At 33.8% G+C, this 19,577-nt stretch overlaps 1 protein-coding gene across 2 annotated transcripts in view; it reads left to right on the plus strand.

Annotated features, from left to right (window-relative positions):
* TMEM168 (transmembrane protein 168) overlaps positions 1-18,227 on the plus strand; it is a 32,105-nt gene extending 13,878 nt beyond the window's left edge. The window contains exons 3-5 of one of the 2 annotated variants that reach the window (XM_064575031.1): positions 6,315-6,457; positions 8,750-8,787; positions 12,713-18,227. In XM_064575031.1, coding sequence (XP_064431101.1) covers positions 6,315-6,457; positions 8,750-8,787; positions 12,713-13,260 — 729 coding nt within the window. In that variant the 3' untranslated portion in view covers positions 13,261-18,227. Of the gene's footprint in view, positions 1-6,314; positions 6,458-8,512; positions 8,788-12,712 lie in introns of both variants that reach the window. The other variant, XM_045864384.3, reaches the window with a different exon arrangement.
* The last annotated feature ends 1,350 nt before the right edge of the window (positions 18,228-19,577 follow it).

Here is a 19,577-nt window from a genome sequence, read left to right on the forward strand (position 1 = left end):
CCCAGGCGCCCACATCATTAGTTTTTGATGTAGTGTTCCATGGTTCATTGTTTGTGCATAACACCCAGTGCTCCATTCAGTATGTGCCCTCTTTAATACCCATCACCAGGCTAACCCCTCTCCTCACGCCCCTCCCCTCTAGAACCCTCAGTTTGTTTCTCAGAGTCCATAGTCTTGCATGGTTCGTCTCCCCCTCCGATTTTCCTAATGTTCTTACAATTTCCTCTACTGAGCAAATTTTTGGAGGCTGCCCATTGTTTCTTAAATATGGGTTTCTCACATTAAAGAGCATAATACCTTCATTTATATATTGCTGTGTAATATACATTTATATATTCTGTTTCTTAGTTGGACTTCATTTTCTTTAGACTTCCATGTATACTCTTTCCCAAACTGGCTTACTTAAGATGACTCATACAAAAATACTTCTAAACAATAATTTTATCTCTTAGGTAAATGCCAGATTTTTAAATATGAAATTCCAACTTTGATTTTGTATATTGCATAGAGATTTTGTTCCTATTATCTGAGAAATTTTATGATATGAAAGTGTTGAATGTTTTGACCATGACTTGAAAGCCCAGCTGAACAGAGAATAGCTAGTAACTACTTTTCTACAAAGGATATTACTTAGAGTTGTTTATTGGTCTGCTAGTATGTTCAGATTCTGTCTACTTTGAAATTTGCATCATGTCCTATAGTTTGATAGTGAGCTTACAGTGATTTGGAGAAATGGAGGAAGAAAAAGTACCTACACTTAATTGTTTTGATTAGGTAAGTTGATCATATTTATTACAGGGAATTGTTTAAAATATAAGGAGTACACCAAAGTCAAATGAAAGCTGTAAATGTTTGCATGCCAGTAAAATTGAAGCTTTCTGAAAGTGGCAAGTGGATAAAACATCCTAAATTTATTTTTTCTCCCCCTGGACATATTTACCATCTGTTCAGTTAAGATTGCTAATTTTTTTGTGTTGCCAAACTGCTCACTGTTGTTTGTGTATGTTATCTTGATAACCTAATACAAATATTTAACATTTTCTCTGTTAAATTTGACTTTTAAAAATTAACATAAAATTATCAATTTTCTAAGATTATAAAAATAACAGATCATCTATTATATATGAATTATCAGTAACTCTGAATATCTGCTTATTTAGTCCTATTAAATATTACCATCAGTGTTGTATAACTGACATGAGAGTATTGAATAACACCACTATCCGTTAACATTTTAATTGGAATTTTAAATTATTTAATAAGGCTTCCAACTTGAGTCATGTACAGACTAATCTGCAATTGAAGTTTATCATTAAATAGTTTATAATTTAGCAGTGAACTACATTAATGCAATGCTTTTTTCTAATGGTAAAATTAGGATATTTTAATTTCACAAAAAATCTTAGTAGGTTTATAAAATTTTTTTTTTTAAATAGTTGTTTGTTTTTTTAAGATTTTATTTATTCATTTGAGACACAGAGTTAGAGAAAGCATGAGCAGGGGGAGGGGCAGAGGGAGAGGGAAAAGCAGGCTCCCTGCTGAGCCAGAGCCCGATGTGGGGCTCAATCCCACGACCCTAGGATCATGACCTGAGCCGAAGGCAGATGCTTAACCATCTGAGCCACCCAGGCGCCCCGGTTTATAAAATTCTTTAAGGTAATACAGAAGTCAGTAATAACCATTGGTATAGGGTCCATATGAATATTTAAAGAAAGGCTAGTCTGTACCCTTGACATAATTTGATAAGTAGGGCCAAATTTAAATATTTCTGGGGCATTTTCAGAAATGGAAATTTCCATTGTCTTTAAGAAATAGGAAAGATGAGGAGACCTCAAGTTAATAAATAGTCTTAAAGGAAAATGGTTTGATTAAACAAAATGAAAAGTTAACATTTTTTCATGGTACAACATTCTATTGCAATTTACATGTCAAAATTTAGTTCCCCACTCTAGAATATCAAATTCCTTGCTTATGAATTATCTTTATATATCTATGTCATGAAATTTCCTAGTAACTCCTAGTATAGAAAGTCTGTGTACAAACCTGAACTTCTCAGTTTTGCTGCTAGAAACTATCCTAATTTTTGGAATAACGTGCAGGGACTTTTTTTTTTTTTTTAAGAAGGTGCTTTTTTTTTTATAATTCTATTTTTTAAATCCTGTAATTATGTCTGTATAGCAAAATAAATAAATAAAAAATAAACATGCCTGTAAGATTGAGTAGACCAGCTTATCTAGCCAGAACATTTTTTAAAAAATATGTGCCTTTAATGCAAATACCATGTGATTTCACTTATATGTGGAATCTAAACAAAACTAACAAACTCTTAAATATAGAGAACAAACTGGTAGTTGCCACAGGGGAGGTGGGTGGGATGATGGGCAAAAGAGATGAGAGGGATTACGAGGTACAAACTTCCAGAGATGAAAATACAGCATAGGAAATATGAATAATATTGTAATAACGTTGTATAGTGACTACACTTAACCGTGGTGAGCACTGAGTAGTGTATGGAATTGTTGAATCACTATGTTGTACACCTGAAACCAGTACAACATTGTATGTCAATTATACTTCAATAAGTTTTTACAAATGCCTTTTAAAAAAAATGTGTGCCTTTAGGCAGCAGTGCACTTTCCTTTAGAATCCTTACCACTGTTTATCACAGCTGCTTCACATACCACTTTTCTGGCCCCTGAAGGCTTTTGTGACCCTTGCTATAAATTATAGTGAGTTATTTAGTTTCTTACATTGCTATCTTGATCAGAAAAGTACTGTTTATGTAAAGTTAAAGGTAGAAATAATAAAGTTGCCATATTGGTTATGTTATTAAGTAATTCTTTCATATGAATGGCTGGCATAATGTAGAAGTAATCCTTTGACCAATTAAACCCCTAAAAACAAAAGATTTTTTGTTATCCTGGAGGAACATATGCAATAGAAGGTATAGAAAAAGAAAGTATTGAAATTATTAGTATTTGTAGGTAAGATGATTACCTGGCAAACCTAAGAGTTAACTGGAAAATCAACTGAAAATGCTATAGTAACAGTTGTGAGAATTATGCTGCATCTTTAACATTCTAAACTCTGTCATAAAAGGTTGATTTTGTGGATAGTTATCATTAAAACCTAGCCATGATAAAAACTATGTAAATTTTCTTGGAATTGTAGGATGTAGGTAGTATAAGAAGAAATAAATGGTGTATAGTGGGAATATATATTTTTAATGCATTTAGGTGGCAAATAACAACATGTAAATATACAAAAGTCAATATCCTGTAAGTCCATAATCAGAAAATGTAATGGAAATCATTCCATTCATACAACAAGCATAAAATGAAAAAGGTTTAAAAGAAACTTAAGACATTTTTACAAAGATATATAAACTCCACTTAAGGTTTTGAAAGAAGACTTGAATAAATGAAAATACATATCAGACTTTCTGGGATAGTAGCAAACACTGTGCCCTGTGGACATGTTTAAAACAGAGGAAGGAAGGGTTAAAGCCGAGCGGTACTTCTAGTGCCGTCAAGAGGAGCAAAAACCAAAGCCCAGGACTTCAGAGGTGGGGTCTCTGGTAAATTACCTCCCATTTTAAGATGACACACTGAAAGAAAAGGGTGGAACCGTGTCCAAGACAGCGCTGTCATGAATTTGCATCCTGACCTTGTGTCCTGTGAGTGATCTGACCTGGATTAAGTGGTCAAACCTGTATTAAGATACTGAGTTGTAATGCCCCCAGCTCCCTGCAAGAACCAAACAAAACTCCTCTTGGGGAAAGGTATCATTATCCTAGGCCTGAAATTAGTCGTGTGTGTGTGTGTGTCTGTGTGATGTAGTTACAGGACTAATTTCAGGCCTAGGATAATGATATATACATATGTATATACATATATGTGCACACACATATATGCACACGTGTGTATTTTTGCATACAATGTTCAGCTCATAAATATAACCAGGTACATATACACACACGGCATCAAGAGCAATAAGCAGCAGGACCAACAGACGAGATGACCAGAAAATCTTGAGATACTGGAATTATCAAAGAGAGGATTGAAAATAATAAAAGCAAAGATAGTATATAATGGTAGGAAGTTGGAAACTATAAAATAGTGACAAGGCAGATTTGAAAAAGAACAAGTTTTAGAATCAGAAAATAAAATACCTGAAATTAATTCAGTGTGTAAGACTAACAGATAAAGCTGAAGTGAACATTAGGGAATTGGAAGATAAATTTCAGAAGAAGCTATACAAGAAGGAGCACAAAAGAAAAATGGGGATAATACAGAAGACTAAGACTCAAAGAGGATACAGTGAGAAGATCTCTATTTTATTGGAGTCCCAAAAGAAAGGAGGAAATAAAGGCCAAAGGAAGTATTTGAAAGAACAAACAGACCAATGGAACAGTATAGAGTATAAAAACAAATCCCATAATACTTGATTTATGGCAGAGACGGCACTGTAGAGCAGTGTGGAATGGTTGAGATTTTCAGTGATTGGTAATTGAGTATACAAATAGAAAAAATGGAGTTGGACCATAAACAAAAATCAATTACATTTGGATTGTAGGCCTAAAAATGTGAAGGGCAAAACGATAAAGCCTTTCAAGGGTAATGTAAAATAATCTTTTTGACCTTTGGGTAGAGGAAGATTTCTTTAACTTACACAGAGTGACATTACAATTAAAAACATGTTAAACAAGGGGCAGCTGGGTGTCTCCGTTAAATGTCAGACTTGGATTCGGCTCAGGTCGTGACCTCAGGGTCGTGAGATCAAGCCTCTAGTTGTGCTCTGCGCTTAGCTTGGAGTCTGCTTCTCCCTCCCCCTCCCCCTCCGCCTTTCCACCTGTGCATGTACACTCTCTCTCAAAGAACTGAATAAAATCTTTTTTAAAAAACCATGCTAAAAAAAAAAAAAGGCGCGGGGGGAATCATTTGTCATACAACCCAGAAAAGTCTTAAATATACTGAGAGCAAAACAAAGCTATAAATCAATAAAAAGGCAGCCCCATGGAAAAATGAGTAAAATATTTAACACTTCACCAAAGATGAAACTCAAATTATCAAAGGGATTTGAAATAATAAGAGAACTCAATACTTATTCTGGTTTTATTAAAATAGAAAATTAAATGGAATCTAAATAGCAATAATAAGGGATCAGCTAGTTAAAATTTTATACATATAAGAATGCCATTCTTTACAAATGATTAGCATTATATTAATAGGCTTACAATGTATTAGTATACAGAACATTATCCTTTGATAAACAATATATATTATCTGAAGTCAGAATATTTTAAAATGTGTGGAGGACAATACTTGCAATGATTTTAATCACTTATCTCTTTTAATTGTATTTTCTAATGTTTCTAAATTGAGCATGTACCCTATTTTATGCAATTGATAGCCAAAATAGGGCATTATACCCATTTTTCCATTATGGGAATCACCTATTTTTTATTAAAATTCTGAAGGAATCAGCCATCTCTTAGCGTTAGAAAAATGAATGTTCATGCACAGAAGCACATAACCATATACTATGTGCAGTAGCAAAACAAAGAATATGGAATAATATTAGTATTGTGAAGCTATAGATCAGTACTGAGTGACTATCATCATTCCATTTTCTTTTCTTTTCACTTAAATGGATCCTTTATTTTTTCTGGGTTTTTCTGCTTCCCTTTTTCTCTTCTGCTTTTAGGATGCTTAGATGCTCTTTATGTATATAGAACATATATATACACACACTCATTTTTTTTTTTTTTTACAACTTTGAATTTACGGAGTCTAGAGCTTTTCAAAGGAAAAGTTTATTAAAAGTTTAAATATAAGAATGGGATTCATTTTGATAGCTTTAGAATCTTAAGATTTCTGTAAGATTTTATTTAATTTTGGACTTTTCACAGGAAAAAAAATGAGCCCTTTCTAAAGTAACTTTTCTGATAAATGAGTATGTTATTTGAAAAATGATTCAGAGTATGTTTTAACAGGAAAGGATTTGTTTTCTGGATTTTTCTGTCATAGCAAGAGGGTTTTGTTTTTTAGTTTGGGTAGGATGTTACCTGGCAAATTAAAAAAATATGTGCTGTATTTGTTTTGCCACAACTTCCAAGAAGCTTCCAGATTAATTTAGGTTTCATTGCTCATCCATATATACTTCTCTGCTCCAGCTTGTAATTGTTTTTAGGTTATTAATTGTTCTTTTTATCTTTTTTGGAAGTAGGGGCAAATGTATGTATATGTACATATGCACACACGTAAATGCAGTCACACACACTGTATAAATATGCTGTTTTAAATTTCTTTTAGCCAACAAATGGAATCTTCTTGAGCATGTTTCTGATAGTTTTACCATTGGAATCCATGGCTCATGGACTCTTCCATGAATTGGGTAACTGTTTAGGAGGAACATCTGTTGGATATGCTATTGTGATTCCCACCAACTTCTGCAGGTACAGTAATCTAGTATAATTAGTAGTGTCTATTTTACTCAACATTTTCCTAATATTTGTATGAATTTGAATATAAAATGTGATAGCTCATTTTTTTCAAAAGTATAGTATTTTCAAAATATAATGCTCTTGCAGTTTTTTTCATTTATGCCAAATGTTTAAAAACTTTTATTTATTCTGCATAATGATATAATCTTCAGGATTCAATTTAAATATTTTTTTGATGAATGTGATTAGCTTATACTTAGCTAAAAATCAGAAAATACAAGTAATGGTTCTAAGGAATGGTCCTACCCTTTCTTTAGAAAAGGTTATCTTGTTTAAGAAAATGTCCTGTGAAACAACATGGTGAAATTTAATAGAATGTATACTGGACCTGAGAGTCCTAAATGCTAGTTCTGTGTTACCCTAAGCAAATTATAACTTCTCTGAACTTCAGTGTTTTTACCTAAAATGCCAACGACAGGGGCTCAGTTGGTTAAGTGTCCAACTCTGGTTTTCAGCTCAGGTCGTCATCTTAGGGTGGTGAGATTGAGCCCCACGTTGGGCTCTGCGCTGGGCATGGAGCCTGCTTAAGATTCTCTCTTTCCCTCTCCCTCTGCCCCTCCCTCCCTCAAAAAAATGCAAACGACAATACCTAGTCTTCCCATCTCAGAGGAACATTATGAAGAGCTAATGAGAATATGTATGTAAAAATACTCTGCTTACTGGAAAATGTCATACAAAAAATTGGGAATGAAGTTAAACATGTATTTGCTTCATTGTAGTTTTATTCCAAAATAATTTTTGTCCCTAAATGTGTGGCAAATCTTTTTGAATCTGTAAATATTGCCACATTAAAAAATTTTTTTATAGTAAGTACCTTTGCAATAGAAAAAAATCAATCTTTGCTGTTAATAAATTTTGATTATCCTTGGTGGGTTTTGGGGTGGGGGAGGGGGAAGACTTGAAATAAATTTTTTATTTCAAATCTTTGACATAAAAACCAAAACAGACTATTTGTAGTAAATATTTTCCTTCATGTTGAAGGCTTTATAAAGGGCTGCAAATTCTTATGAGGAGCAAAAGAAATAGATTTAAGAGGCTCCCATAAAGTAAGATGTGACAGTTTAGCAGGGAGAATACGTGGAAATAGTAATTTGCACAGATTTTTATTCTGATTTTTGTTAATACATTGCTTATTCTTTTACTGTTTGCGACTGCTAAATGTTACAAATAGAGAACAAAGTGTCTTCTTATTTTGATGAAAACTAGTGTCATTAGAATAGTACTGAATATATGAAGGAAAATATGAGGTTTTCAAAACTACTGCAAGAAATTCCTTTTCTGGATAGGAGTGATGATTTTTTTTCTTGCTCAATATTGATATTTTGATTCTGCTAGCTTTAAGACATGGTTTTTCATCTTTACTACAGTAGCATTTTACATTTGTTCTAGGATCAGATCTGTCTTCACTTAGTGTTCAGTAGTATAAGGCAGTGGGCCTAAATTTTAATAACCTTTTCAAAATGTCATTTACTAACAGTTTCTTTTGTCATTTATGTTCCTTAAGTTAGTAGAACTTGAATGCAACTTTATAAAGACTGTCTTTTTCAATATAGAAATATAAAACATTGCTTCCATGTTTTGTTAAAATTTTTTTGTCAAGGAAAAAAGTTCTTTCATTATAATTCTCACCTGTAGTGTTCTTGAAACACGGGGTAAAATCAGTATGATCTTGCTTTTAGAAAGTCTTATTCAATATCTGTCATTTGGTAAAAGAGTATGAATATAGAACAAAGAATAGTATTATCTACTTTTGGAGATCTTTTCCCAGCTTTCAGTTTGGTGATTATTTTATTGGCTATATAAAAGTTATATAGAAATACAACTTTTAGAAACTAAGCTTTGATGTTCAAGCTTAATTCTTAGCACTTTAGAAAAGAGGATTAAAAAAAAATTCTGCCATTTAGTTGTCAGCAACTGTTACGATGCTGAGATAATTATAAATGAAGAATAAGAATGTGACATAGAATGACACTCTTTAAACACCAAAATAATTTTTTTTTTCTTCAGTCCTGATGGTCAGCCAACACTTCTTCCCCCAGAACATGTACAGGAGTTAAATTTGAGGTCTACTGGCATGCTCAATGCTATCCAGAGATTTTTTGCATATCATATGATTGAGACCTATGGATGTGACTATTCCACAAGTGGACTGTCTTTTGATACGCTACATTCCAAACTGAAATCTTTCCTTGAACTTCGGACTGTGGATGGACCTAGACATGATACGTATGTTTTGTATTACAGTGGGCACACCCATGGCACAGGAGAGTGGGCTCTTGCAGGTAAATGCACCTCCGGCAATTTAACTGTTATGAAGATAAACCTCTTTATGGAAGTCTACCCTTCACACTGAAACATTAAATTTCCAAAATTCTCAATTTTCTACTTCACAGTTTACTAAGTATACAGATGACTGTTTTGTTTTTCTCTAGCATACCTGTTTAGCATAGTATTAGTAATCTCTAAAGGTTTTGAGAATTATGTCTTAGTTGGAAGAAAAAAATCTGCTTACTCTGAGACATTATCAGTTTCCCTTTAATGTATTTTCAGAATTATTAAATATAGTTACATTTTTCAGAAGCTGATTAACTTGACTAATACTTCTAAGTCTTTAAATGTTATGGATGCTGATTTCAATAGTTCTGTGCATGTGCAGTTTTATTTAAGTTAGCTCACCAGGAGTTTAAATAGCAAGTGAGATAATATGGTGGGAGTAGCTCTTAGGTCAGGAGACCTTGGTTCTGGTCCTGATTTTGTCACAACAGTGTTATTTTTGTCACTCACTTCTCTCAGTTTCAGTTCTCTCCTCTGTAAAATGAGGGGGTAATATTAAATCTTCTTGCCAATGGTTAAATGAGATCTATATTATATGTAAATTTGTTCTTTGGGCTTCCCAACTAGAAGAGAGACCATGTAAGTCATGGGCTTTGTTTTTTGAATTATTTGCCTAGCACCTAGAACAGAGCCTAGCAGATCCCTAGTAGGGATCGTCAAGTAACAGAACATTGAATGAATCATGGGGCAAGGGGGGGGAAGGGGGGTAATTTTCTTATTTTATGTTAGAAATAGTTCTTTTAGAACTTAATTCTATCCTGCTTTTTCCTTAAATATTACAGATGTTTTATACTAAGAACACCTACAAATAATAAAATAGACATAAGTAGAAATAGATACTCAGATCAAGGACAAATATAAACAGAAGTGTTCTGGAAGGACAGAGGTAGAGCTCCCAACATAAGAACTCCAAGTAGAGATGATTAAAGGTTAAAATAGAGATGATTTTAAACCATCATGGTCTCACTAATTTCATGCTAGATTTGTAATGAGGGTTTCATCATAAAAATACTGTTGTAATTTTTGGTTTTGCAAATAAATATTGAATAACTTAATGGCTGTCTAGGAGTGAAGGCAAACATTTATTGGGCACATTTGAAGCAGTTACTATGCTTGGTACTTTATATACATTAAATTTAATCTTCACTTAAAAAACTTTGAGGTAAGTACTATCACCTCTATCATCTTCATTTTTCAAAGAATAAAATGAAAATCTAAAGTTGTTACATATCTGTGGTCATACAACTGGTAAGTGATGGAACCATGATTCAAATCCAGAAATAATTTTTTTTTCTGCCTAACCCCTTAAAGTGTATTTTTCCCCCATTGTACCATGTGCTGCCAAGGCTAAAACCATTAAGGTAGAGAAAATCACGTTCTGGTTTAGTAGATATTTTTGTTAGCACTGTTCACCCATTTTCTAAATACTGTCGAAGAAGGTAGTCCACATCAAAATTACTTGAATATAGTTTGTGAAATCTTTTACTTGACCTGTAACTTTTTAATAAGTCAATGTAGAAAACTTTTTAAGCCCTTATGGCTATTTTAATTCTAGGTAAAGTATAGCATTCTGTGTACTTGACCTTAGAGCACAGAAGAAAAAGTTCTGGTCAATTCAGAAATCTTTACAGAAATAGAATTTCAGACCTACAACCCAGGATTGATTATTGAAAACTTACTGTAATGTTTATAATAATGAACTCTCCCCAAATCAAATGGGGGGAAAAGTTATAATTTTGGTGGTCATGCATATATCCTTGGTTATTTTAAGTATTTTAAGAAAGTAATTTTAAAAGTAAGCTTGTTCTATGTTTACATGAAGGATTTATTAATATAAGCATTTTTCAGTAAGTTTATATTTTTCCTCTTAAATCTTTTAAAAATTTATTTCAAGTATCTTTTAAACAATGGCTTTGGGAAAAAATTCTAGATGTACAGTTTACTACTATTTACATCAACTTTTTCTTTTCCTAGGAAAAATAATAGACACCAAGATAAATAACATATACATCAGTGTTCTTAAATTTTCACTCACTATGAGTTAGCAATAATTTATGAAGACTTAAAAACTCTAAAGTGTGACTATATTTTAGGTAAATATCTAGCAATTACATTCTGGAATGGTATCTTTATAATATTTTTTGACTATGTCACCAATGAGTTGACCATTATAGAATTCCTCTCTTAGCCAAGAAGATTTGTTCTTGTAGGTGTAACTTTCTTTGTTGAAGACTTTATTTTAAAAAGTAGAAGAACACAATGGAAAAAGCACGTAGCCCTGCCTTCAGGATGGGTAGGTTCATCCATCCTAATTCAGCAACTCTATATACTCTCTCAGCTTGAGGCGCCAAGCCCACTTTGAGGTATCCAGGTTGAACCAGGCATAGAGGCTGAGCCTTCCTTTCAGTCAGTTCCTGCCCTGGGCTGCTAGAGACATAGCCTCAAAGGCAGATAGTACTCAAAAATACTACTGAACCCTCCTGCTCAGAGGAAAATGCTTTAATCTATTCCAGCCCACGTGACAGCTTTGAGCTCTGAGAATTATATCTTTCTAAAAACCTATAAAATAGAAAACATCATGACTGGATTTTACATGAGTTAGCAAGTTAAGAGCAGGTCCAGAACTAAATACCACTATGAGAAAGAAAATCTGTATTTGCCCTTATATCACCTAACTTTACTCACAATACTTCTTAGAAGAGGTAGTAGTCTCCTTACATTTATGGAGTTTCATAATATGGAATCGGCTATTTTTGCCTCTTTGTTTCAGAGTAAAAATTATGATAAAGACAGAGAAATAAATGAAAAAAATGTAGACAATCTATAAAGCAGTTTATCACAGATAAACAAAGCCTTTAAAAAGCAGTCTCAACTACTTTAACTGCATCAGATGGCTGTTAGCTGAGATAAATTTAAGTACTTTCCATCTGGGCCAAAAGCCAAATGCAACATAGAACCTATTCATAGGAGAAAGCAGAGCAAACCAAACAGAGAAGAGAAATAGTCATATGAAAAGGCTTTAATGCCCCTTTAAATCTTTTATTGATATCTAAAGAGCATGTATATAAGAGAATTAGTGTAGAACATGCTTTTAGAATATTTATTGAAATAGTTGTAGAAGGCAAGTTAGACAATGATGTTTTGTGGCAGATGGATTTTGTATAATAGCTCTTGTAATCTGTGTCATTCTCTGATCTCTAGCGAAATTGAAGAGAACTGGCAATAATGAAAAGTTAACATTTTACCATATAATAAAAGGTATCTTCTGGAGCTCTCTGTGAAGCAACACATTAGTAATACGTGGAGACCATGTATTGAAATAGTGGCTCTGAAATGATAAGCACGAGTATAAGAACAATTCATGAAACAGCTTTTTCATTGTCAAGAGTCTAAGATATAGTAGGCTGATGAATAAAAGAATATTAATTGTTCATAAAGAAGATAGACTTCCATGTTATGCTTTTTCTCCTAGTATCATAGACATTTTCTTGTCATTAAAATTTCTTTATAAATACCATTTTATTATAATTCTCCCTCACAATTTATTTCCATTCCTCCTGGTCATTTCAGATTTTACACTATCAGAGACAGCAGTGGGAAGAAGATCTTAATATGTAATTTATGTTTCATAAAAACAATTTTCTTAATTTATTATAACCTATTCCTTTTTTAATATAACGAGGATTTTTTTTTTTTTTTTTTTTTTACCTGAAGTTGAAAGTCTGTTTTTAAAAAACTCATCTGACAAGAGACTTTTGAAAGGAAGATTCCATCTATTTTTTTGGCCTACATCTTTAATTCCAGGAACTTAAACTATACTTAAGAAGAGGGCTTCAGAAATTATTACTCTATTGAATTTTCTTTTGTTCACAGGTGGAGACATACTGCGCCTTGACACACTTTTAGAATGGTGGAGAGAAAAGAATGCCTCCTTCTGTTCTCGCCTTATTATCGTATTAGACAGTGAGAATTCAACTCCGTGGGTGAAAGAAGTGAGAAAAATCAATGATCAGTACATTGCGGTGCAAGGAGCAGAGATGACAAAGACCATAGATATTGAAGAAGCTGACCCACCACAGCTGGGTGACTTTACAAAGGACTGGGTAGAATATAACTGCAACCCCAGTAATAACATCTGCTGGACTGAAAAGGGACGCACTGTGAAAGCAGTCTACGGTGTGTCAAAGCGGTGGAGTGACTACACTCTGCATCTGCCAACAGGCAGCGATGTGGCCAAGCACTGGATGTTACACTTCCCTCGTATTACATATCCACTGGTGCATTTGGCAAATTGGTTGTGCGGTCTGAACCTTTTTTGGATCTGCAAAAGTTGTTTTAGGTGTTTGAAAAGATTAAAAATGAGTTGGTTTCTTCCTACTGTGCTGGACACAGGACAAGGTTTCAAACTTGTCAAATCTTAATTTGGAACCCAAAGTGGAATATTATTGAGAGTTCATACTACCAGTTACCACCAACTTGCCATTTTTTGTATATGGTTTTTTTATTTGTGAAAAACACCTTGCTACTTCTGTAGCTGCTCTCACTTTGTCTTTTCTCAAGTAATTATGGTGTATGTAAGATGTTGGGAGTAAGCATTTTATCCTACAAGTATGTAAGGAGTCGTAAATGCTGATGCCGTGTAAATGCATCACAGAGGTTAAAAATAACTGCACTTTGAGGAATGTTTGCATATGCCTCTGATTAGAAAGAAAACACTTGTCTATGCTCTGCAGTGGCCAATGAAGAATTAATAATGCCTTATTTTCTAGGCATAGATTAGAGACTGTAGACCAGACTGTTTACTACTATAAGAAAATTTCCAATTTGCTTACAAAAAGATTTTTTTTTTGTCAACAGGTTTGAGTCCAAGACTATTTGAAGAATTACAAACTCTTTCTTAAAAAAGGATAAAGGGAGAAGCCTGAAATGAGTGCAAAAATTTGCTTATAGTCTACCATTCAGATGTCTTGGTTGTGGCCTATTACCAGTGTAGTAGTAAAGCCCAAAAGACTGTTGAGATCAAAACATTCTTCCTGTAGGTAACTGTAAGAGGCTAGAAGCCTACAAATCGCTCCTTCCTGCATTGTTGGGGTGGAGGGAGGGGCTCTGAAAGCACTGGCAATTTTAAGAGTCTTTCTCAGGGTAATGTTTTAATGAACAATGTTTCCCGCTACAAATTCCTTCCAAATAAATTGTCTTCCCTTTCAAAAAGTAAACTTTTTAAAAATTTAGCAATTTCTCATTGATTTAGGCTATTTTCGCTATTCAGAAATGATTTTGATCTCTATGGAATTAATGCTCTGCCATGAAAATTACCTTTCAGATCTCTCATTAGTGATGACATTTTTTTCTACTGAAGGTCAAAGGATTGAAAACAGGTCATTTTTTTTCTTGTATACATGTAATGTATTATGTAAAAAAAGTATTCGTGTTGGCAATTTTAGTTAGGCATGATGGTGTGGTTGTAATTTTTAAAACTTAATTCAGTGTTTTGTCTGATTAAAGCAGGCACTGATCAGGGTATCCCCTAAGAGGTAATTTACCCCCTGTTCCCTTCTAGTAATCCTTACATTCTAAATTTTCATATCTGAGAAATAACAAGAGGGGAGTAGAAGTAAATTAGGGGATAATCTAATCTTTGTTGTTTAAAGTGTGACTTCTCACCACTGAAGCCATTTTTCTAGCCTCAGAGAGAGGACCTAATGCCTCTACCATTTTCTACCTGGTGACTTGAACATTGAAGTTTTTGTTAGGTAGAAGTCACTTAGTGTCAGGGACCTCGTATACTACTATCTATGCAGCCTTGTTACAGTCTGATGATTTCTGTGTTTTGAATATGATTTTCCTAATGCTTTGAATAAAATTTTAAAAATTAATTTTTCATGTAATGTGCAAAAAAAGTTACTGAATAATTTTAATATATTAAAAGTGATAGTCATAAAAAATGCCCATGTGTTATTAGAGTTCATGGTTGGTAGCAGGTTGATTTGAAATTTTCCAATATTTGGTTACATATTCATATCAACATTATCCAAATGAAATAGTTTAATGTTTCATTACTATTCAGAATTAGTATAGCAGAAAAGTCAAGTGTTAAAATTATGAGCTTATAGCTACAAAAATATTAGTATTAAGTAAAATCTTTTAAGTTTCCAAGCCAATATTGAGCAAATTAGCTTTAATTAAAGGATATATCTTTACTCTGAGAAAGCCAAATATAAAGGTATATTCTGCATTTTTTATAAAGTAGTATTAAGATGGTACTAACAATCAGATTCAAAGGTAGCAGACTTTACAGCCACAAAGCTAATGTTCTGATAATTCATTTTCTATGACCAGAAAAGTTCTGAGCTAAAAATGTGATTCAAGCCAATTAATAACCACAAAGTTACAGAATATCCACTTCGATGAATTCTCCTCCCAAACAAAAAACTATGAAATGACAAGAGGTGGCATCCTAAATTAAAGCAGCCATTTTAAAACAGTAAAGTAACTGACAGAATATAATATGGAGAAAGAACATTATAGGAGAGATAAATTGATTGGTTACTCTAACTTAAAGATTAAAAACTAGATCTGACAGTAAGGATAATTTTCTTATGGCTTTCATTTTATATACCATATGTTTACAAAGGAGTTACTGGGAGTGATAGGAATACTTTAGGGCAAAACTTTATCACCCCACTAAAAAATAGTTAACATGGAGATGTTTTTCAACATAATGTTGATTTAATTTGTTTTCTTATATATCTTGCTGAAACCAGAAAAACCCCACCCCCTAAAAACATCTTTTAAAAAACTATATACTGTTCCATGATGAATTAACGAGCCAAGTTCTTTCTCTTCCTATAATTTTTCAGTTAGGCTATTATTTCATTAAGAATTTTTGTTTTAGTTTGCTCTGACTAAATTCTTCTTCCCTGGGATATTTGGATTTGTCTTTGCGTAGCTTTCTATCTTGCTCTTCTTAATACAGAATTGTACAGAAGACCATTTTTATGACCAGTGTTTTCATAAGTTTATTAAAAGTTGCATTGCTAATTAAAATGCATTTATATTGAATGCATTAGTGGGTAGATCTTTTTTAACTAAAATCTTCATTAGAATCTATTTGTAACTTAAATTAGAATCTATTTGTAACTCTACATTTTGTTTGTAAGTTTGGCCTAAATATATTTGCTATTGTGGGTACTGCCTTTTTATATGTATTCTTTGCCATTTAGAGTTGTCTCCTTTAAAGTAACTTTCCACATTATCTTTCCACAGAGGATAGCTAACATTATGTATGCCAGAAGAAAATGGTTTGATTTTAAGAAAGTTGTTAGGTATATTTCATAGTGAATGCTCAAAGGAGTTAGATCTGTCATTACTTTTGACCATCTCCACTATTGGAAACACACTAGATCTTCCTCCCTTTTCAGGCAGAAACACACATGTTGGTATTTCTGGTGTACAATTACCCAGAAGAGTGCCTTGCCCCATAATAGGAGGTAGTAAAAGAATATTTTTGACTGAGTGAATTTAGAATCCTAAGGAGAAATTGGAATAACTCGATTGTAAATTACTTCATTTTCTTTATAATTTTAAATGGATATTATTTCAAGATCCTCATTAAATTAATTACTAAAGACTATTACAGAATCAGTAAAAGGAAAACATCTCACATTTTTTAAAACATTTTTATTAAGTAAACACCATGCCCAACATGGGGCTCAAACTCACAACCCCAAGATCCAGAGTCCCATACTCTTTACTGACTGAGCCAGCCAGGTGCCCCAAACATTTCACATTTTTAAAAAGTAGTGCCAGGATTAAAGAAGGAAAAACTCAGGTTTCAATGAAAATATAGCTCATGTCACAAAAAAGATAGCTTTTTGTTGGTTGAGTTCATTTTCATCAGACTCCGATGATATTGAATCTTTCATTGATTTCCCATTAGAAACATAGACAAATTGGAGACTTATCACAAATGGAAATTATTAAAAGACAGTGATGAACAAAGAAGAAAGTTGGCTATGCTCATCAGTGACAACTAGACTATAAAGTCAGAAAAAATTGGCCTATAAACATAAAAAGATTGAGAACAAGCTAGGGAAACTACAAGTATCTCACTTTGGGGGGATCTTCCCTATTTACTAGTTATAATACATCAAGTATGAAACAATGACATTTAAGTAGTAATTGCTTTGAGCAACTTTTGTTGACAGCAATTTACATTTATGTGTATTAGGAAGTACTGTTGCTATTATTATTCTTACTTAGACCAAAGCTGATTTGAAATTGAAATCTGTAGGTTCATCACTAGGTTTTTAAATATTAATACATAAAAACCATTTTGATTAAAAAATAAAATTGACCAGTCATCTTGTGTGATGACCTCACAGCATTTTATAGGTATTAACTTAAAAATATTAGAATAAGTAGACAGTTTTAGTAAATTTTTGTTGTTACTGTTTGGTCTGTACCTATAAAAACTGATCTATCCCAAACTGAAGATTTCTTTTTTTAAAGATTTATCTGTCAGAGAGAGAGAGCACACAAGCAAGGGGAGAAGCAAGCTCCCTGTTGAGCAAGGAGCTGGATGAGGGACTCGATCCCAGGACTCTGGGATCATGAACTGGGCTGAAGGCAGACGCTTAACCGGCTGAGCCACCCAGGCATCCCCCAAACTGAAGATTTTTAGTAGTATGCCAAGGATTAGAGAGGAAAATGGTGTATCTTCCTAGGCCAGCAATGTTTACTCCATGTAAAGTAAAAGTATTTTTATATCAAGATATACCAATGTACTGATAAGCAGGATTTACATTAATTTTTAGCGTAAGTCAGAAGATTTTAAAGCAATTTTATTTTTGTAGCAGGTCATTTGTTCTATCCTTCCAACCCCAGGACATTGAAGAAAACCCTAATAGTGGATGTTAATGACACTCTATAGAGAATTTTTTTTTTTTTTTTAAAGAAATCCTTTGTCTTCTGGCTTAGAAATGCAAATAGCACAATGAATTTTCTCAAAACAAATAATTTTGTTTCTATATATATGAAATTTCAGATGGATGCCATTTTAATACAATTTTATAATAGACATTTCTAAGTTCTTTGGAGTCCTTACATACATTGATTTCTTCTTCTACACAAGTAGGTACTGGTAAGGAAAATGGGGTGAGGATTTTAATTTGTAATCCATATCCACTATATCTCTTCTCCAACACCTAACCTTTGGATTCCTTTCTACATAAAGCAACTAATTCATCAATAACAATAAAAATGACAATGGCTATCATCTACTGAATGTTTTTTTATGTTCTAGGCACTGTGCAAAGTACTTCTGTATACATGATTTCATTAAATCCTCACAACCACCTCTTATGATGGATATACTTCTTTGAATGAATCATATGGTATTTGTCTTTCTCTGACTGACCTATTTTGTTTTTTGAGTATTTTGTCAAGGGGCCAAACACCTGGCAACAAGCACATAAACATACCCAAGAGGAGCAACTGGTCAATACAAAGATCTTCAATTATTAATTGCACTAATATCACCCTCAATTTTTAGACCCTCCCTTAATTTCCCGGTAATGTTTGGTGCTAGAGCCTTTCTGGGGGTTGTCCTGGACTGGTCAGAGGTTCCTCCCCAGAAGCATCTTCTTTGAGGCTACTAGGCTACAGCTTGCTTCTCTCTGGCTCCCCAGTTCAACACTCTTCTATTTTGTCTTCTGGATGTGTACTGAAATCACTGGTCTGGTGAGAAGGATCCTTCCTTTCTCTACATCTTGATGGTACCATGTACTTGTTCCTTTACTAGTAATTTAATGGGAACTGGAGGAGAAGATACAAAGGCATGTGTTCACTATCTTGAAGTGAATATAAATTTCATTTTTATGAAAACGTGAAATTGACTTCCACTTCTGGTTAGGATATAAAATACAAAAGAAAGCGGGCGCCTGGGTGGCTCAGTCGGTTAAGCGGCTGCCTTCGGCTCAGGTCATGATCCTGGAGTCCCGGGATCAAGTCCCGCATCCGGCTCCCTGCTCGGCAGGGAGTCTGCTTCTCCCTCTGACCCTCCCGACCCTCCCCCCTCTCATGCTCTCTCTCTCTCTCAGTCTCTCTCTCAAATAAATAAATAAAATCTTTAAAGAAAAAAAAAAATGTTTGGGCGCCTGGGTGGCTCAGTTGGTTGGGTGACTGTCTTCGACTCAGGTCATGATCCTGGAGTCCCGGGATCGAGTCCCGCATCGGGCTCCCTGCTCGGCAGGGAGTCTGCTTCTCCCTCTGACCCTCCCCCCTCTCATGCTCTCTCTCTCTCAGTCTCTCTCTCAAATAAATAAATAAAATCTTTGAAAAAAAAATAAAATAAAATACAAAAGAACTTTGATTCAGTGGAAACATGAGAAAAATTCCAGATAAAATAAACATACAATTTATTGGAGCTATTGCAGAGTAGTATATACAAGCAAGTCTAGGTGAAATAAATCCCAAAGAGAGATGAGTTCTTCATAAGTAAGCAGAGACTGAAGCAGCTTCTATACCCGGGACACATGCCTGTCTGGGTGCTGGTGACTTAGAAATGGAGCTGCCATAGACGAGATTTTGCAGAAAAAAAGAAACTGGCTGAACTTTCTAGGATATTGTGGGCTGGTGAGATGGGTCTGAAAGGTCCCATCTAAAAAGCCTAAAAAGCATGCTCCCTTGCCCTGGAATTTTGCCAAGAAACTGGCCGTAGAGGCGGACTTAGAGGCAA

The sequence above is a fragment of the Mirounga angustirostris genome, unplaced genomic scaffold, assembly GCF_029215605.1.
Source record: "Mirounga angustirostris isolate CCGP_5_RB_7025 unplaced genomic scaffold, mMirAng1.0.hap1 SCAF_12, whole genome shotgun sequence".
Taxonomy (NCBI): Eukaryota; Metazoa; Chordata; class Mammalia; order Carnivora; family Phocidae; genus Mirounga; species Mirounga angustirostris.